At 49.7% G+C, this 18,384-nt stretch overlaps 1 protein-coding gene across 16 annotated transcripts in view; it reads left to right on the top strand.

Moving 5' to 3' along the window:
- The window catches only part of CACNA1G (calcium voltage-gated channel subunit alpha1 G), a 147,739-nt gene that overhangs the window by 55,155 nt on the left and 74,200 nt on the right, over positions 1 to 18,384 (top strand). For all 16 annotated transcript variants that reach the window (XM_054278736.1, XM_054278738.1, XM_054278735.1 and 13 more), the window contains exons 4-10: positions 1,060 to 1,157; positions 3,111 to 3,270; positions 5,055 to 5,346; positions 5,850 to 5,942; positions 7,568 to 8,378; positions 8,465 to 8,509; positions 9,863 to 10,224. In XM_054278736.1, the coding sequence (XP_054134711.1) occupies positions 1,060 to 1,157; positions 3,111 to 3,270; positions 5,055 to 5,346; positions 5,850 to 5,942; positions 7,568 to 8,378; positions 8,465 to 8,509; positions 9,863 to 10,224 (1,861 nt within the window). The remainder of the gene's footprint in view (positions 1 to 1,059; positions 1,158 to 3,110; positions 3,271 to 5,054; positions 5,347 to 5,849; positions 5,943 to 7,567; positions 8,379 to 8,464; positions 8,510 to 9,862; positions 10,225 to 18,384) is intronic.

Raw genomic sequence — 18,384 nt, 5'->3', positions numbered from 1 at the left:
GAGAAGCTACTTTAAAGACAGTGCTGCTGTAAGAACAAACAGATATGAGCTTGTCCTGAATACATTCAAGCTGGAAGTTAGCCTTCTAGTCATTAGACTTGGAGGGAGGGAACCACCCAGCTTGTTTGGAGATGGAATTTTTGGAAGAGATTAATATGCTGTGGTTGCCTGTGGTAGTGGGAGCCTGACTGTCCAGGGAGCCTCAGGGCTGTCTTTCTCACCTTTGCCTGGCTCTGCCTCTTCAAGAATATTCTGGGCAGAGCTCTGGATCTTCCCACAGCCAGAGAGCAAAATCCTGGAGGTGTTGTGGCTGATGACTCTGTTGTGCTTGAGCAGAGGTGCCATGAGAAGAATGAGAGGTGCTGGGACACCCCAGGAGCTTGCAGCCATCCAGGTGCATCCTTAGACTAAGTCCTGGGAATGTTGCTCCTCTATCTCCTGAGCTGGGGAATAACCCTGCCAGACAGTGGGAGCACTGGGAGGTTCCTAGGTCCAGGTTGGCCCCATTTTTTTGTCTGCAAGTGTCACCAGTTTTGGTCCCACCTGCTAAGGGTGCCTGCTGAGCAGAGACAGCAGAGCTCAGTGTCCTGTGCTGATCATCTCCTGTGTCCCACAGAGGGTTCTGCACCAGAAGATGTTCTTCCTTTCTGGACTGTGGTGGTGCTCAGCACAACAAACTCAGATTCATTACAGTATCTGTAGAATTGATAAAAGCAGGGCTATGCCTGGAAATTTCCTCTCTGGAATGTGCAGGGACTTTCAGAAGCTTCTGCCCTGTGCAAAAACAGTAACCAAAGTGGAAGATAGAGAGAGGGAGAGATTGAGAGGGAGAGATCTGTGGCTGTGTGAGCTGGTGTATCACATTCCCCCTCGCTGACTTTATCCTGACATGCAAACAAGCCTTAATTAATTCCTCAGGCAAACTTTCCTGATGGGAGAGATGCAGTAACAAGTCCCTCTGTGAGTGGTTGGCATTTAATGTTTGCTTTATAATGTTTGGTAATCTAACATTTCTGCAGCGGATCCATGACACTGCTCGTGGTTGTGTGTCTTCCCCAGGATGCTGGAGTATTCCCTGGACCTGCAGAATGTCAGCTTCTCAGCCGTGCGCACCGTCCGAGTCCTGCGGCCGCTCAGGGCCATTAACAGGGTCCCCAGTAAGTCAGATCCTTGTTCCTCACTGTTGGGGCCAGCTGGCTGCATCCATGCCCCAAAGATGAGAGGGCAAACCCAGACGCTTTGCATCACAGCTCAAACATTTGGCCAAGGCTTGCAGTGATGGGTACTACCACCACTGTCTGGGTTCCTTTTGACACCTGTGGCATCAGAGATGAGTCAATGAGTTATCCAGGACTGTCTTCAAACACCTTCCTTTCTCATCTGGAGAGGGGCTGAGGAGGCTGCTAAAGGGCTGCAGGTGATAGGGATTGACTGAGCCAACAGCCTTTGCCAGGCAGTGCAGGCAGTGGGGTCTGAGCCCCACTGGTCCCATCCTCCCTGGCATACTCCATCCTTCCCTGGAGAAATTGGTGTGAGGAACTCTTGTTGTGCCTGAAGATAGTGCTCTGGGCGGTGCTGAAGACTCTAGAGCTGGTCCCTACAGCCCAAACCCCCAGCATCTCCAAAGCAGGCCTGGGTGGGATGGGCGGTGACTCTTCAGTCCTGGTGTACCAGGACATGGACCAGGGCCTCAGCCCTGCTTTAAGCAGCAGTGGGTGCATTGCCTGCCCAGCCCCACATGGCACTGGCACCACAAACCCTCCCCTGCCCCATGCTGGGCTAATCCCAGTGCTCCGTGGGACCCTGGGCACGGTCCCTCTCAGATGCTGTGTGAATCAGGTAAGTACAACTGCACCAGGAGCATTCCTTTTCCATCCTGGTCCAACAGTCCTGGTCATCAAATCCAGTACTGTTTTAGCCAAATTAAATCCAAGTCTGCACTCTCCTATCTGAACTGGCCCAATGCATTGATGAGAACTAATCAGCTTCAGTTCTCTATGCTGATGCTGGAAGTTCCTGGGATCTATTTATTTTCCAGCTCCTGACTCTTGAACTTAATCTGGCTGTGCTGCTGATGTTTCAATCATTACAGAAGCTTCAGAATCGTGTTTGCAGTGGTTGTTTGTTTTTTTTTTTATCCCCACCACTGAACTGGTGGACAGCTGAATTTATCCACCAGTGTCTAACTGGGGGTGTAATTCACTTAATGGGTTTTGAAATCCTGGGTAGTTTATCTTGTCTTCTCTGCAATGTAGTTACAATGGGATAGAAATGCAAGGTAAGAAAAATAAAAAATGAGCTTTGTTTGATGATCAATGCAATAACCACAGAAAGTAATTTTAGTTAATTAGGAGTTGATGGAAGATGGTTGTTCCTGGTAAAAGAGTAGAAGAAAAACCCTGAGAGAGGAGGTGACAGCATCAGGATAAGAGAAAAAATCTTCCTGAAGTATCAAAGTAAAGGATGCAACAGTAAAGCTTTCTTTAGATAAAAGCCAATATAAGCAAGTGAGAGAGTGCAGAACATGGGGAAAGAAACAGAGTGAGAGGTGAGCAGAATATTACACAGATGTCAGATGAAATAAATTTTTTGTGTGTAAATGTCAAGTTGAAGTCACCATCAATTTGTCCTTGTTACAGAACTGGCTGTTCCTGAACTTGTGAGAATTAACTGCCAGAGAGAGTCCTGTATTTTAAGGAAGAGAGGACATTTAGGGTAGATGAGGGGAAATAGGGAGGGAAGGGAATTTTGAAGTATACTGAGTGGAGAAAGGAATACAATTGAGCAAAAGAGAGCATCAGAATTTAATCTGAGGGAAGAAAGGAAACAAAATTGCTAGAAAACTTCAGAGAAGAGGACTTGAGGAGCAGGGAAGGTAGGTCTGGTGTCCAGGAGCAAGGCATGAATGAAAGAGCTTGTTCCAGAGGCTCTGGGGGGAAGCTAAAGGGGATGGGAAGCTGTGACTCTTCACAAGCCACATGAGGGTGATGAAAATAGGAGGAAAATAATAGAAGGAAATACAGGTGTAAAAGTATCAGTGGAAAGGAGAAGGTCAGGAGAACACAGCTGGAGCAAGAAGATTCAACGTAAGCTTTTCCCCTTTGCCTCAGGTATGCGCATCCTGGTGACGCTGCTTTTGGACACGCTGCCCATGCTGGGGAACGTCCTCCTCCTCTGCTTCTTCGTCTTCTTCATCTTCGGCATTGTGGGAGTCCAGCTGTGGGCAGGTTTGCTCAGGAACCGCTGCTTCCTCCCTGAGAACTTCAGCATGTGAGTCTGGGCAGCCCCAGCGTCTCCCCAGCCTGAGGGAGGCTCTCCCTGCAGGATCTGCTCTGTACAAAAGCCCTTCTCTTCTGTAAATGCTCCCCGCTCCTAAATGCCACCATCACTCCTGCTTGGGCACGCACAGCGGGTACAGAGCGAGCTGTGACAATTTGCCATTTGCGTTTGCAGGCTGTCCTTAACTCTCAGCTGGCGCTTGAGAGCCTCTCTGATTTCTAAAGGCCTCCAAAAAAGCCCTCTGAGAATGGGAGTTCAGGCTTTCTAAATTCAGCATATCATTAGTGTGTGACCTTTTCTGTGTGGAGATGCCCAGGTCTGAATCCCCTCCAATGGCTGGTGGTCTTTATTGCCACAACTTTTGTAGTCCCACCTAAATCCCGGGAAAAGCTAATGGAACGCCTGTGCATTTTTAATGCTAGATAGTTTTCAGCCTCAGAGCAAGAGATAGTCCCTATCCCAAAGTCTTAATTTTTACACATCCCTGAATTTTAAGGCTAAAATAATTGTTGTGATCAGTTTGCTGATGTAACACTGTTTGGACAGTGGTTGAAATACCTGGTAGCTGACAGCCTCTTTCAGGGTTTCCTTGCCTGTTCTACCTACCTGCTTTTTCCCACCACCTCCATCGCATCGAATGCTTGGAGAAAGGCAGGTGACTGCAAACCCTTGATGGCTCTGCCCAGTTCTGCCATGCTGGTCACCTTTCAGTGGGTTGCTGACTCCCCAGGGATCTGGCTGGATTCCCACCTAGATGGAGGAATCTTACAAGCCCAAAGCCTCTTTTCTGTACACATCAGGACCATGTTGCTGCTGCTGCTGCTGTGGACAGGCCGGCACAAGGCACCTTCCAGCTTCTCCCACCCACCTCCTAATCAACTCCCACCCCTCTTGCAGGTCATGCCCTCAAAGGGTGGCTGGAAATGACATTACCAGGACATGTCCCTGTTAAGTAAATGTCAACAGAGCAGGGGGACAGCCTCACCACCGAGAAAATCCAATAGAGCCACAGGTTTGGGTGCTGTTTAATTGAGCCAGAATTCCAGGGCTTTAGATAGGCTTTGAAGGGTATTACAGGCAATTCTGCAGGAATTAACCAGGCTGAACTAGGCTTAAAAATATCTTTGCAAGCTTTAGTGGGAGTCCTGGCAGCATTAAGGAGATAGTGTGTGCAGAGCAAGGAGCCAGGTTCTGACTGGTCATGGGTTGTTTCATCTCCCTGAAGAGCATTTTTGCTTGGTTTCCTGTGGTAAGGCCACCCTCAGAGGGAATTTAGACCTTACCTGTGGGCTGAACTGACATGGTGAAATGCAGATGAAGTCCCTGTCTCTGATTTTTAGGAATTTTGGGAGGTCCTTGTACACAGAGTCTTCCTAAATGATTCTCAGCATCTCCAGAAGGACAGGACACACAGGAGCTTAAACAGACTGATTTCCATCTTACTGCAGCAAAGATATTTCAGAGAAGCCCTGTCATGCTGAATCCTTCTCTTAGTCTCCCAAAGTCAAAGCCAGAGTGCTTCCAGAGGGAGTAACTTTTAATAATGCCTTCAAAGGGATTTCCAAGGGGCTGAGTGCCCTGCCTCAGTTTCTCAAAACCCAGTTAAGGACATCAGTTCACCCTGTGGAGCTGCAGTACGTCCAAGGGGACTCCTTTAAAAAATAGCTTTAAGATCCAGGAGAGCAGATGTCAGACTTCTATGCTGGTACAGCTGTCTCTTTGCCGGATTGCTTGCAATCAGTGTGCAAACCCCAGCCTTGTCTGGACTCTTTCAGCCCCTACACGGTTGATTTGGAACGGTACTACCAGACAGAGAACGAAGATGAGAATCCCTTCATCTGCTCCCAGCCCCGGGAGAACGGGATGCGCTACTGCCGGAGCATCCCAACACGGAGGGAAGAGGGCCTGGAGTGCACTCTGGATTATTATTCCTACAACGACACCACCAACACATCTTGTGTGAACTGGAACCAGTACTACACCAACTGCTCTGCTGGGGAGCACAACCCCTTCAAGGGAGCCATCAACTTTGATAACATTGGCTACGCCTGGATTGCGATATTTCAGGTGAGCCCTGTCTGCCAATTGACACCAGGTGGGCAAACAGCAGGTCCTGCTCTCAAAATGTTCCCAGGGGATTTGTAATTGTACTCCTGGGAGCTGTTTTGTACTAGTGTGCACCTACAGAGTAGTGCACAGGTGCTCAAAGTGTTAGGGATACAATATGATGCCTATTTTGAGAATTTCTCCACCTCACATGCATGGACAAAACCTTGTGGGTGTGCAGTCTGATGATGCTGGTGTGGGGCAGAGCCTAGAGACTGCTCTTCTTTCTGCAAAATGCACTAGTGGCTCTTAAGTGCAGGTGGAAAAGGGCTAGATTCAGCCTGGGCAGCTGGTAACATGGCTGCTGGCGTTGGGAGGAGCAGGAGTTTGGTTCCTCAGCATCCTGTTCTGCACCAAGACCTGCTATGAGGTGTCAGACATGACCCAGCCAGAAGAAACATTGGCTGTGCACTTTATTGTAACTGAGCCTTCAGGAGTTTGTTTTCCCTTCCTGTCTCCACCAGGTCATCACTTTGGAAGGCTGGGTGGACATCATGTACTTTGTCATGGATGCACATTCCTTCTACAACTTCATCTACTTCATCCTCCTGATCATTGTGAGTGGCCTCAGGGGAGCAGGGGGCATCCTCCTGGCATTTGGAGAGAGCAGAGTGGAGTCACCCAGAGGAACAGGGCAGAGGGTACAGTGAATATAAAAGCTGAAGTAGCAACCAGCCTGCTGGGAGAAACGCAGCTTCCCTATGGAATTGTGCTGCAGCTGCATTTAGCTGCAAACATGAAGAAGGAAAGAGATGTGCTCAAGCGGTGGTAGATCCACTTCTGTTGTTGCTGCTGCTACTTCTCTTCTTGTGCTTAGAGAGCTTTTCCCTCTTGCTTACCCCCTTGAATTTAAGTTTTAAAGTAGGCAAATTTCACCTGCCCAGTTTCTGAGGAGAAAAAAAAATTCACCTGCCCAGTTTTTGAGCTAGAAAGGGAAGAGGCTGCCCAAAAATTCCCCCATAATACAGAACCCATCTGGCTGGGTCCTTGGTGCCGTGGGGATGTTACGGGAAAACAGTCCCAAAGTTCAGAGAGCACATTAGGAAAGGAGGGAAGAGATTACTGCCCACAGCCCACCCACACTTCACAGCATCATCTGAGACCACCCACAAAGGAGCCAACAAAGAGTTTCTGTGGGGTGGGCTCCATGATGGGCTTCATCTATGCAAGCAGAATTGTCTACAGTGACTGGCTGAGCTCGTTGTCTAGACTCCCTTTATCGTCAAGGGAGAAAAATAGGTGCTTTAAGGGGGTGATTCATCTCCTCTGAAGGTAGACATCCAAAATAAATTAGATGCATTGCAGACTTGATGCGCCTATTTCTTGTTTGACTCTAAAGGATCATTAGGTACCTCACTCAGATGTAGCTAAGTGAGATGGGTTCTTGTCTTGCTACACAATTGTCTAAGTCCAGAAAAATAGCTGCACATGGTCAGTTAGATCATTGTGGGGATTTCTGCTCCTCATCAAACCAGGCTCCAAACCCTGACGAGAAAGTAGACGGTTGTTTAGTCCATGATGCTGTTTTTTTTCTGTTAGCTTCCCCAAGAGAGAAGCAAACCCTTGCTCTCAGCCTCCCCAAGATGACGAAGAGGAAGAGCAAGCAGTACTTTTCCAGATGCCGTGCGAGTAACGGTAGCAGTTTGTGATAGCCCGTTAGCACGTCAGTAATTCCCTGTAACCCAGGCTGGGCTCTGCAGAAGGCAGGACCTCATGAAACCCTGGTTGGAAAGAAAATCTCCAAGCTGTGGGTACAGGATGATGATGCCCTTGCATAACAGTCACCCGCAAATCCCATTAGCAGGGGAAAGGGATCTGCTCGCAAGCTGCCCACACACTGGCAGAAAAACGCTCCTATGAGGAAGGCGCAGTGCATTCATTGTAATGTCACTAATTGTGATAATTACAACTGCTGTCTGTGGAGAGAGAAAAACACCATCTTAAAAGAGCAAGAGATTTTTGTCAAAATAATCTTCTCTTGTCTTTGATCTCTGACGTCCTCCATGGAGGGCTGGCGTGGGAGTCCCTGGGGTGAGAGCCTGGGGGTGAGTCAGCGCAGTCAGTGGTCCCTGCTGGGTGACACAGGGGGTGGGGTTGGCTGGGGTTTGCTGCTCTTTGTCCTTGGCAGATCTGTGTGGTGCCACGGCCACACTGAGGTGCCTGATGTCCCCTGCCCCCTTAGGTGGGCTCCTTCTTCATGATCAACCTGTGCCTGGTGGTGATAGCAACGCAGTTCTCTGAGACAAAGCAGCGTGAGAGCCAGCTGATGAAGGAGCAGCGCGTGCGCTACCTGTCCAACGCCAGCACCCTTGCCAGTTTCTCAGAGCCAGGAAGCTGCTACGATGAGCTCCTCAAGTACCTGGTTTACATTGCCCGGAAGGGCAGCAAGCAGCTGGTGAAGGCCTACAGGGCAGCAGGCGTGAGGATGGGCTTCCTCAGCAGCCCCACGAGCAAGGCGAGGGCCGAGCGGCATGCCAGGAAGCGCCGGAGCAGGAAGAGATCCTCCGTGCACCACCTCATCCACCACCACCATCACCACCACCACCACTACCACCTGGGCAACGGGAACCTGCGAGCGCCCCGCGCCAGCCCGGAGATCAGCGACGTGGAGACCAGCTCGCTCCACAACGGCACCAACCGGCTGATGCTCCCTCCCTCAGCACCCAACTCCCTGGGGGCCCCCAGCGCCTCTCCCAGCAACACCGAGTCCGTGCACAGCATCTACCATGCCGACTGCCACTTTGAGCCGGTGCGCTGCCGGTCATCCCTGACGCAGCCGAGCCTCGGTTTGCCAAGCCCAGAAGGGATCCCCAAGAACGTGATGGGCAGCAAGGTGTACCCCACAGTGCACTCCAGCACCTCCCATGAGATGCTGAAAGAGAAGAACTTGGCGGAGGCGGCGGTGGGCGCTGGGAGCAGCACCTTGACGAACCTCAACATCCCGCCCGGGCCATACAGCACCATGCACAAGCTGCTGGAGACACAGAGCACAGGTGAGCTGGGGTTGGAGCTACATCTGGGGCTGCTTTCCAGAAATATGATTTTTGTCCTAATTTTTTCTCTCTCTGAATTTTTGCAGGGTTCTTTTCAGTCCATGTTACAGAGAAAGGTGATGGCTTTCCAGGTGAGATGAATAGGAGTCTTATGACCTACCTAATGCCTCTTATAGCCAAATTTAGGAGGGAGATTTCATCCTCCCAGACTTCATATCTACAATAATCGAAGGCATATGAGGGTTTTCAGTGAATCCATTTGCTTTGCAATCCCCATCTCATAGATTAGAAGAAGAGTACAAGAGAGCTGCAGAGGGACTTTGACAAGGACATGTAGTGACAGGAAGGGGGGAATGGCTTTAAACTTTGCAGAGGGTGGGTTTAGATTACTTGTTACGACAAAATGCCATTATTTCCCTCCACTCCTAAACCATTTACAGGGAGCACTTCCCACATCCTGTACTCCCAAAATCAGCTAGAGCTTGCAGATGGACACCTTCCAGATCTGGGTCCTATCACACACCTGAGTACTGTGTAGCTCTGCTCCTGTGGGACACAAGGCTTGTGGAGATTGAGTGTCTGCTTTGTGTGAGTGCTCAAGGACAATCACAGATGCCGAGTATTACAAAACTGTGATTTGCTCAGGAAGCCTGTAAGAGTCAGACATCTTTCGTGGATCAGGGATTTCATATCTTCACTTCAAGAAAGTGAAGATATTTTTCTTTTCCCCTCCACATCCTGAAGTTTGGGAGTTCAGGCCAGTCTAGCCTAAATACTCCCAGCCTTCAAGAAGCGTTTCTGGCCAAGATTTCCCAGGCAGTCAGTGCCTTTTCCGCCCCACTGCAATGGCATTGACCTTTCCAGCCAGGAGCTGTGCAGGGAAGAGACCAAATCCTGCCCCCAACCCAGTGCTGCCCAGAGACTGAACACACAGAACTGGGCTCTGAGTTGGTTTTGCACTCTCACTGCTGGGTGCTGCCGTGCAGGAGTCAGGTGCATGCATTGCTGTCTCCTTGCAGCCAGCTGGAGGGAATTTTGGGGAATATCCCACTGGTATTTCACCCAGGATACACCTGGCAGCTGCCACCGAGGCCAACGTGTGGAGAGGGAAGCCAGTGGTTTTGGAGCATCAGAACAGGAAAGAAGGCTGCTAACAGTCCTCCTGATAATTACAGCCAGGAAACTGCCAGGACCGGGGGAACCGATTGCTTCCTCCTTCCTGTGATGGCTGGAGATGTAATGAGGTGCGCTCAGGGTCCACGGCTGGGGCGGTGTCTGTCTAGGGGCAGCAAAGAGAGCTTCATAAACAGAGAGAGGGCACTTGGGAAGCCCAGGCTTTAACCCAGCAGAAGCCCTTTTCCCTTTAGGAAATGCCTGTCATGTCAGAGGCAAAGGCTTGGCGCTAACAGGGAGTGAGGGTTGCTTCCCGCAGCCCCCAGTCCCAGCTGACCAGCTGCCCTTTCCCTGCTCTGCTGGCATTTCAGGTCCCTGCCAAAGCTCCTGCAAGATCTCCAGCCCCTGCAGCAAGCTGGATGGAGGCTCCTGCAGCCCCGAGAGCTGCCCCTACTGCCTGGCGGCGCTGGGCGAGGCCGAGCTGTCCGACAATGACACGGCCGACTCGGACAGCGACGGCGTCTACGAGTTCACGCAGGATGCGCACTACAGTGACCAGCGAGACCCACAACGGGGCAGAGCCCGGGCCGGGAGGGCCCATCTGGTGCTGGCCTTCTGGCACGTGGTGTGTGAGACTTTCCAGAAGATCGTGGACAGCAAATATTTCGGCCGTGGGATCATGGTGGCCATTCTCATTAACACACTCAGCATGGGGATCGAATACCATGAGCAGGTGAGTGCTGTCCTGGCAGCTCCTGGTGCAGAGGGGTTGCAGATGGAGTTATGAGTCTGAATTCATCTGCTGGTGGGATGGTTTGGGGTGAGAGGAATTAAAAAACTCTGGGAAGGGTCCCAGAAGGGAATAAGGCAGGCTTTTTCCTCTGAGTGTGCTTCCAGGTTGCAGCAATCACCTTGACTTGTACCTGGCTATGTGAGCTCCTGCATCCTAGCCCTACCAGGGATGGTCAGCACCATGCTGAGACCACTGTCCCCTGGGCAGCACCAGGTGGTGCTGGGGTCTGTGGTGAGGGAACCAAGGAGATGAGGCAGTCCTTTGCCACCAGGTCACTGTGAGCCTGGCAGTGCTTAAGGTGCTGCCAGCACCTGTGGGCTCTGTGGGCTCCGTGAGCTCTGGGGTCAGTGCAGCTGCAGGCAGAGAGCTACTGAATTTGCACTCCTTGGAGAGGAGGTAAAAAATGGCTTTGCCTCCTCAGTGAACGCTCCAGCAGCAGCATGATGAGTCCAAAATAGCCTCATCACTGGCTATTCCTTTGCTCAATTATCTGAGTCCTTGCAGGCAGGAGAGTGCCTGTGCTCCAGCCTCTCACCACTTGTCACCTAGCAGAGCTTTCCCTGTGTACAGTCATTAAGAAAAGGAGTTGCCGTGTTCCTCTTGAAACATCTCCATTATGTTCCATGACAAGAACTCTGCTTTCAGAGGGTTTGCATGCCGTGGCCTCACATGAGTTTTGTGGCTGCTGCTGAGGCCTGCCTGGCGTGGTGTCCTTGATCCTACCTCAAGCACATGTCTTGGGGCTGCAGGTGCATGCTTCCTTTGGGGCGGAGAGTTTATTAGTGGGGATGCAGGGATGCTGCAAAACCTTGTTATAAAGCACTCCCATTCTTGAGAGCTCCCAGCATGTTGTTTCTGCTGGGATGTCAGAGCTCTGGGCTCCCAGAAAGACACAGCCACCCCTGTGCTAGCACCAGTCTTGGCTGAGAAGCTCGTTGCATCTCAAGTCGTGGCTCCCCTTTTCTCCCCTCCTGGCATGTTTCCTGTTTGCTGGGTTGCACGCAGAGGTGTTTCTCCCCCAGCTCCCGGTGGAAGCAGTGGTGGCTGTGGATCAACTCCCAATTCCCCTGTCATCCTGTGGCGTTAATGCCTCAGTGACCAAGTGCCAGGGAGATGTGGCTGTGCTCAATGTGTCCCTTCCAGCCAGCACCTTCCCCCTGATGCCCTGATGCAGTCTAGCTGGCTAGGTGTTGTTTTCAGTTCACAATAAACAGTGGTGCACTCCAAAGTCCTGCTGGTTTCACCTTCATTTGCTGCCCTTGGTGGGAGCTCTGCAGGGAAGCTTGAGTGATTCCTTTATTTAATAATCTTGGGAAGATTATCCCAAAGAAGCTGGGAGGAGGTGGTTCACAAAAACCAATAAACACTTTTATTCCTACCTTGGCTGAAGGGTGAAAGCACATCCACGGTGTCTTTGCTGCAACTGCCCAAGGGACAGACTGTCAAAGCTTGTTGCTCTTTTACCAGGAGCGCTTTTGGGAGATGCTGGTGTGGTCTCCCATGTGGGGGAACCACCCCACCGGGGATGGGTGCCAAGTAAGCTCCCATCATTAAACACCCTAAGTGCAACACAACTCCTTAATTCTTTGCCTTGGGAAAAGTGGGGTAGGAGGTTTCCGGTTTCTGCCCTGGCCAGTGGTGTCCCAGCAAACATCTGGATGACAAGAGGCAGATTTTTGTGTGGTTTTTGGGTAACAAGGGTGAAGGGAGCTGATATGCGTGGGGGTACTCCAGACACTGTGGGTGGTTGCTTTCTTTAATGGTATTTTTGAAGCTACTATCGTTCCAGATTCCTTTCTCCCAGGCACTTGGAGGGAATAGCAGAGCTTGTTTTTATTAGTTCATCTTCTCAAAGTGGCAGAAGAGAACAGAGAGGTGTTTCTTTGTAACCTCGTAAGGTTTAGAGTTGGCAATTTCATAATCTGACAGTTATGAGAGCAGGAATTAGAGGGGCAAAATGTTGGACCAGGCCTTCCTGCAGAGATTATGAACACTGAAACATGATTTTTGTCTTTTGGAAGAGCCTTTCCTCAAAGTGTGAGTGATCAACCATGTCAAATTTATCTTTACTGACTGATGTTTGCAAAGATGTGAGGGCGCTTGAAGAGTACTTGACTCCGTGACTTTCTATATTAAGCTCTCTGCTTATTCAGACAGTATTTACCTCTTGGGCTTTCCACATGCTGCCCTGGGCACCGTGGGCTATATTAGGGTAAATATTTTAAGGGCCTATTTTAAGGTGTCACGTCAAAACCTTGCGTTGTTTAGAGGCCCCTTGGCAGAGGGGCTGCTCCTCTCTGAGAGGAAGGACAGGCTGGAGGTTACCCAGAAAGGAAGAAGGAAAATGCCCACCCATCTGGCCCCAGCAATGCTGGATGGGATTCAGCAGCTCTGGGACCGCCAGACCATCCTGGACTTCAGGACAGGAGCTGGTGAGCTGAGCTCCTCAGAACAGCCAGGGAGAAAAGTCTGCTCTTCTGGAGGTTTGACATCTCACCTTGGGACAGGCAGCCTGGAGGGACCTGAAAAATCTTTTAGTCCCTTGTTTAACAGACAAGGCAACCAGAGTAGGCCTGGTTGTGATATTTAAGATGATAGTGGTTCTCTGAAGGCACATACAAATTAGTGGGAATTGGGAGTGTGTTGAAAACACTGGCCCCCACCTCTTGCTGCTTATTTGTATTCACCCATCAGTCAGCCTGGTCAGATTGAGCACCCATGGCCAGGGCTGCTGGATGAACCTCCTCTTCCACCCAAAGCTCTTTTCCATAAGCCACCTTCCACCCTAAATTGTCAACACACATTTTACCATCACATGGCTGAAGCTTCAAGAGCTGGGTTTCCTCTAGGCTCCTTCTGACATGAGCTGACTTTCTCACTCATCACCAGGTTGTTGCCACATGGTTCCTGCACATGCCTGAGCTGCAGGTACACCTGACTGGTTGTAATTCTGTATTTCCTCCACACCCCACCCATCCAAAACCAACTCCTGCTGTTCTCCTGGCTCTAGGTGCAGTCAGAGGGAGCAGCACAGTGTGAGGTGCTTGCAGCACTTGCCACGTTGTGGCTGCTGGGCAGCAGTGTGAAATTTTCCATCAGGGAAATGACAACCAGATTGCCACAGATTATTAATGTGGCTGCTAAATAGCTTGTTTTTCTACAGAGATGAAGCAAAATGCAGGTAGAAACTATTAGCTTTGGGTAGAGGAATATAAATGTGATTTAAAGGTAGACTCAGGGGATTTTAAATACACTGTTGAACCAATTGACTGATTCGCCTTAAGGAAGCTGAGCCTCTGCAGCACTGTGGGTTCAAACAGCTGCGGCTTAGCAAAAGATTTTTCTGCCACAGAGCAGGAGTAAAATGTGCTGCTAAACCAGAGGGTTTCTGTGCTGCTTTCCCCCCCGCCCTGGCTGTAAGCCAGGCTCTGTTCCATAATATGCTGCTTTTATTTTCCTTTATTTCCTCCAACTCCTTTCTTGGAGTGAAAAGCAAAGGCTTTAGTATGAGGCGTGATGTTGGACTCCTCAGTAGGGGAAAGAATTCAGCAAGGGCTTCCTTGAGGAAGGGCTTTGGGGGTTTTGTTTTTGTTTTTAAAATCTGGTTCACATTGAGCTTCCTGGCTGTTCTGAGTTTCCTTGTCTGAACTCGCATTGTATGAACTATACCCTACATATTCTTTTGTTTAAATAGCCCTTGAATTTCAGTCGCTGTCTCTGCGGTGTTTTGCCATTGTTAACAAGAAAGAGACTGGAGAGTCCTTCACTGGCCTCCCCAAAGCTGCAATGGGTTCAAATCCCTGCCTGGGTCTTGTGTGGACTTGGATCTAGATTGATCCAAAACCCTGGTGTCTCCGAAAGGAAGGAAGAATTGGTTTAGACCTGTGGGGAGCCTTTTGTTGATTTTTAAGATCAAATTGGAGAGGTGGCAAGGGTGAATGACTCTCTGGGACAGCACCCAAGGAGAAAAGCTCATTATCCATGGGAGGCAGTTCTTCAAGGAAGTGGGATGAGGCCCTGCCTGACGTGTCCCCAGCATAAGTGCAGCCATTGGAGGACCCCTGGCTACAGCAGCCTGTTGTGGGGATCCACCGAGCCACAGTGCCCCAAGCCAAGGTGGGCAAATCCCTTCTGCAGGAAACAGGAGCAGCCTGAGGCCGTGGCAGTATCTCAAGCTGAATTCCTGGTACATCCTGCTGCAGGGGAGGGAGCAGGGTACAGATGATGTAGAGTTGTCACTGTTAACATTACGATCTAATAGCTGCTGCAGCATGGAAATAGCAACCATCTGTGCCAAGGAGTCAAAGGAAACCTTGCTGGCAAAATGCATTAAAGTGTCTATTTATGTAAACAGTCAAGGCTTGAGAACAAGAGGGTTGTCTTAATCAGCATCAAAGAACATTAAATTTTTAGATATCCAGTATGATGGAGAGGGGGGGTGAACAGTTAGAAAACCTGCCAGCATGGAGCAACCATTAGGCTGCAGGTTCAAGTATTAATAACAGTCACCCAAATGGTATTTATGTATTTCTGCTTCTGCCTGAATTCAATGTGCAGAGAAGAAGGTAACTGGAAATTATTAGCTGTCATAACACCCACTGATTGATTTCTCCATGTGGGAGGAAAATTGGATTGTTCCATGGAGAAATGGTGTAAGGGAACTGGGCAGTGGGGCTGTGACAGGTTGGTGCCCAGGTCTCAGGGTGTCCAAGGTTCTGGGCAGACTGGAGAGTAGCAGGTCTGGATCCCTGTATGAGCACTGCCTCAAAAGTTAAGGGCATATTTGGGATGAGAAGTACTTTGCTCCCAGGACTTGGTGGTCAGGAACATCCCAATCCCCACCAGTTTCAAGCCCAGTTGAATATTTTGCTGTTGGTAGATGGCAGCTGCAGATTTGTCAGATGTGTGGAGGCTGCTCCTTTGACCATCCCTATATCCTAAAAGGAGATCTTGCCCAGTGCTGGTTCACCTCCTGAGGAGGCTGTGGGAGATCTGGAGACTGGTTGCAGCTCACCCTTGTCTGGCTGCATAGGGCAGCTGTGGACAGCACTGTGTCCCTTCCAGCCTCTGTGGCTCCATGCCAGGTCAACCCAGGGCACACATATTTTGCCTTCTTTGATGTGCATGGATTTGTGTCAGGCCCCCAAGTCAGGAAGGAAGAGAATCCTTTTGTTTTGTAGAATATTTCTGGTGTCTCTTGCATCTCTTCTGAGTTGTTTCCTGTGAGTGCAGGGACTCAAAGACCTGTCCCATGTCCATGTCCCAGCTGGTGCTGCACCAGGGGCTCTCTGCATCACACACTGATGCAAACTGGTGCTGAACTCCTTAACCCTGTACCTTGGCTGTCCCACTCCAACTGAATGGTACAGACCAGCTTTGTGGTGAAATTTCTCATTTGATGCTTCCTCATATGAGTCTGATTCATTAGACTTTGTTTTAGAATGGCACTTACACAGGTGCGTGCATCCCTGAATCAATGGAACAGCCTTTCCTTGGAAAACCTCCATCTGCCCAGGGCTCTTCCCAGGAGCTCACAAGGCCTCGTGTTTATGCACTGCCTTCTCTTCCTGTGGAGGTATCTCCACTTCCACTGAAGTGCACATCCCACATCTCTATTTAACTCCATTGCACATCTCTCCAGCCCTGTGCCAGCTGCTCTTAGCCAAGCAATCAAAGCCTTGGCAGCTCAGCGTCGGCTGGCTTTGCCCAACGTAGGGCTTGGAGCTACCGTCAACGTAATTCCTCGACACTCCAGCTGCAAGGGGCACTCCCACAGCAGGCAAATGCAGTGCCCTATGGGTTTGCACGCACTGTATTCAATTAGCTCCTGCTTATGCAGAAATTACTCTTATTAATGGCTTGTTGTTGGAGACTGGAGGAGTCATCATCCAACGCTAATGGAAGACATCAGAGCTGTTAATCGCTAGGATTACCGACTTCAAAACCAGTTTTCTATTTGTCAGTGGGGGTAATTCTTTTTATGGACCTTGGGGGTTCTTCTGCTTCTCGGGGATTGAAAGGGTTTCTGAGGTCTTGTAGAAAGTCACATGTTTTAATTGACCTGCTTGTGAAGCTCTTCCAGGGATAAAAAATGCCATGGTCCTCTTAGTCATTAAAAAATGGACTGTGACTACAAAGCAGACTTCATCCTGGTTCTGGAGACTGAATTATTTGACAATTAAATGGGATTTCATGCAGCTGGGAAGGTTAATTTTTTTTATCAGATAAATCAGTTCTTTGTATGCTTTAGGGATGAGCCTATATAGATTCCTTGGCACCTGCTAAAGTTTTCTTCAGCTCCCTGGTTGGGGAGCCATAAGTGTCAGTTCTTTCCTGTTAATTTAGTTGAGAGGCTGGAAATACTTGGGCTACCTTAGATCCTATCATTACAGCTGTTGTTTCAGCTGCCATCCATAGCTTCCTGTTATCTCTGCCCAGGCAGCATGGAGAAGAGACTCCAGCTAGGTGAAATGGAAGAATGATGTGCACTTCCAAAACTTGCTTCATCCCTGTATGGATGAAAAATTGCTGCTCTATGCAGATAGTCAGGCGTTTCTTTCTATTCCTTTTTTGATTATTGTGGTTGTTCCCCTTGGGTGGGATCCAGGAAATTCAGCTAGAGCATCTGGAGCACCCTCAGCTTGCACCACAAGCGCTTTCATCTGTAAGCACTTCTGGTTGTTGGTGTTTTCCCAGGGATCAGTCCGTATTTTTCCTCAGTTCTCCTGGCAGAGGTTTGTCCCAGTGCTGTTAGCACCCGCGACTCTGCCCTGCTGTCACTCGTGTCCTCACAGAGCCCATTCCCACCCTGCTCAGCCCCCAGCAGGAATGGGGGCAGCAGCTGAGTGTTTTTTCCCTCATCTCTGCTGGATTTCACCTCTTTGTTATAATTGGTTTTTTGCTGATGTTAGGAAATGAGTGGCTTTTCCCCCATGGATGTCTGTCAGCATTAGAGATAGTGTTACCAGCATCAGAAATCCAGGTTCAGCAGAACTGTGCAGGAGCTCTACAGTGACAGCATTTTTCTTTGCCTCTTTTTATTTCCTCCCTCCCCCTGGTCCCTTCTCAAGTACTAATAGGGAGATAAGTTTCAAACTTGGTTTAGATTAACCAGAAATAGAGGGCTTTAAATCTTAAGTACTTACAAGGTGTGACCAAGTAGAAATGCAGCTTTTGTTCATTTTAAGCTCCTGCGAAACCTGGGCAGAGGGATGAGCTGGTTCATGTTTTTCTTGCATTTTCTGGGATAATGCTCATCCAGAAATCTCAAGCAGAGAGAGATAAGGAATCCAGGCAAGATTATATGCTGTCCCTCCTGAGAGCGATAACGAGAACCCAGCTGCAGGGCTTGGTGGAGGAGGGTGTTGTCTGCAGGCCCTGTTTATGGGTCTGGGCAGCCATGCTCCATGGAAGGTCCCTTCAGGGTGGGTCGATGAAATTCTCCATCAAATTTGGGGCTCATTCCCTCGTTTGCACCCCACTCTCGAGGCAGACAGGTAGGAGCAGGGAGACAGGTGCCCTGTATGGGCAATAGGGGCCAGGGAATTCAGTTTTTTGCCATGGTTCCTCAACAAAGACATGTTGGAGAGGAAGGTCTTGCACCAGGAGGTTCCACGGCCACAGGACTCATCTCCTTCTCTCTGCAGATGTGGGCTGGGAAGGGACACTTGTTGATTGCAATGGGGGAGGCTGAGTGGAAGACAAGAAGATTAGCAGAAGGGATGGAAGGGGAATCCCTCCTGTGCAGACAGCTCTGATTTCTCTGAAATGAAAGCTGCTTTCCTCCCTTTCTTACAGCATTACTTGCTGTGGCATGAAATATTCAGCCTCCATTCAGCCCGTAAGCAAATCCTTCTTTCCCATGCAGTGAAGGGATGTAGCTGGACTTGTTAACTTGTCTGAGAAGTCATTTCCTTATAATAAATGCCTATAAATCCTGAACATCCCAGCAGTCCTCCAGCCCACTGAGCAGTGAGCACGCTGTCCTTTTCCATGTCTCCAGCCCCAGGAGGAGCAGAGCAAAACCTGCTGCAATCCTCCTACTTTCTGATTGTTTTCTTTAACCAAGTCAGCAAAGGACAAGTAGAGAAAGCCTATCAC

Source organism: Melozone crissalis, unplaced genomic scaffold, assembly GCF_028551555.1.
Source record: "Melozone crissalis strain CALT ecotype California unplaced genomic scaffold, PUWL_Pcris_2 ptg000026l_1, whole genome shotgun sequence".
Classification (NCBI taxonomy): Eukaryota; Metazoa; Chordata; class Aves; order Passeriformes; family Passerellidae; genus Melozone; species Melozone crissalis.
This window is presented reverse-complemented; position numbering and strand designations above follow the sequence as displayed.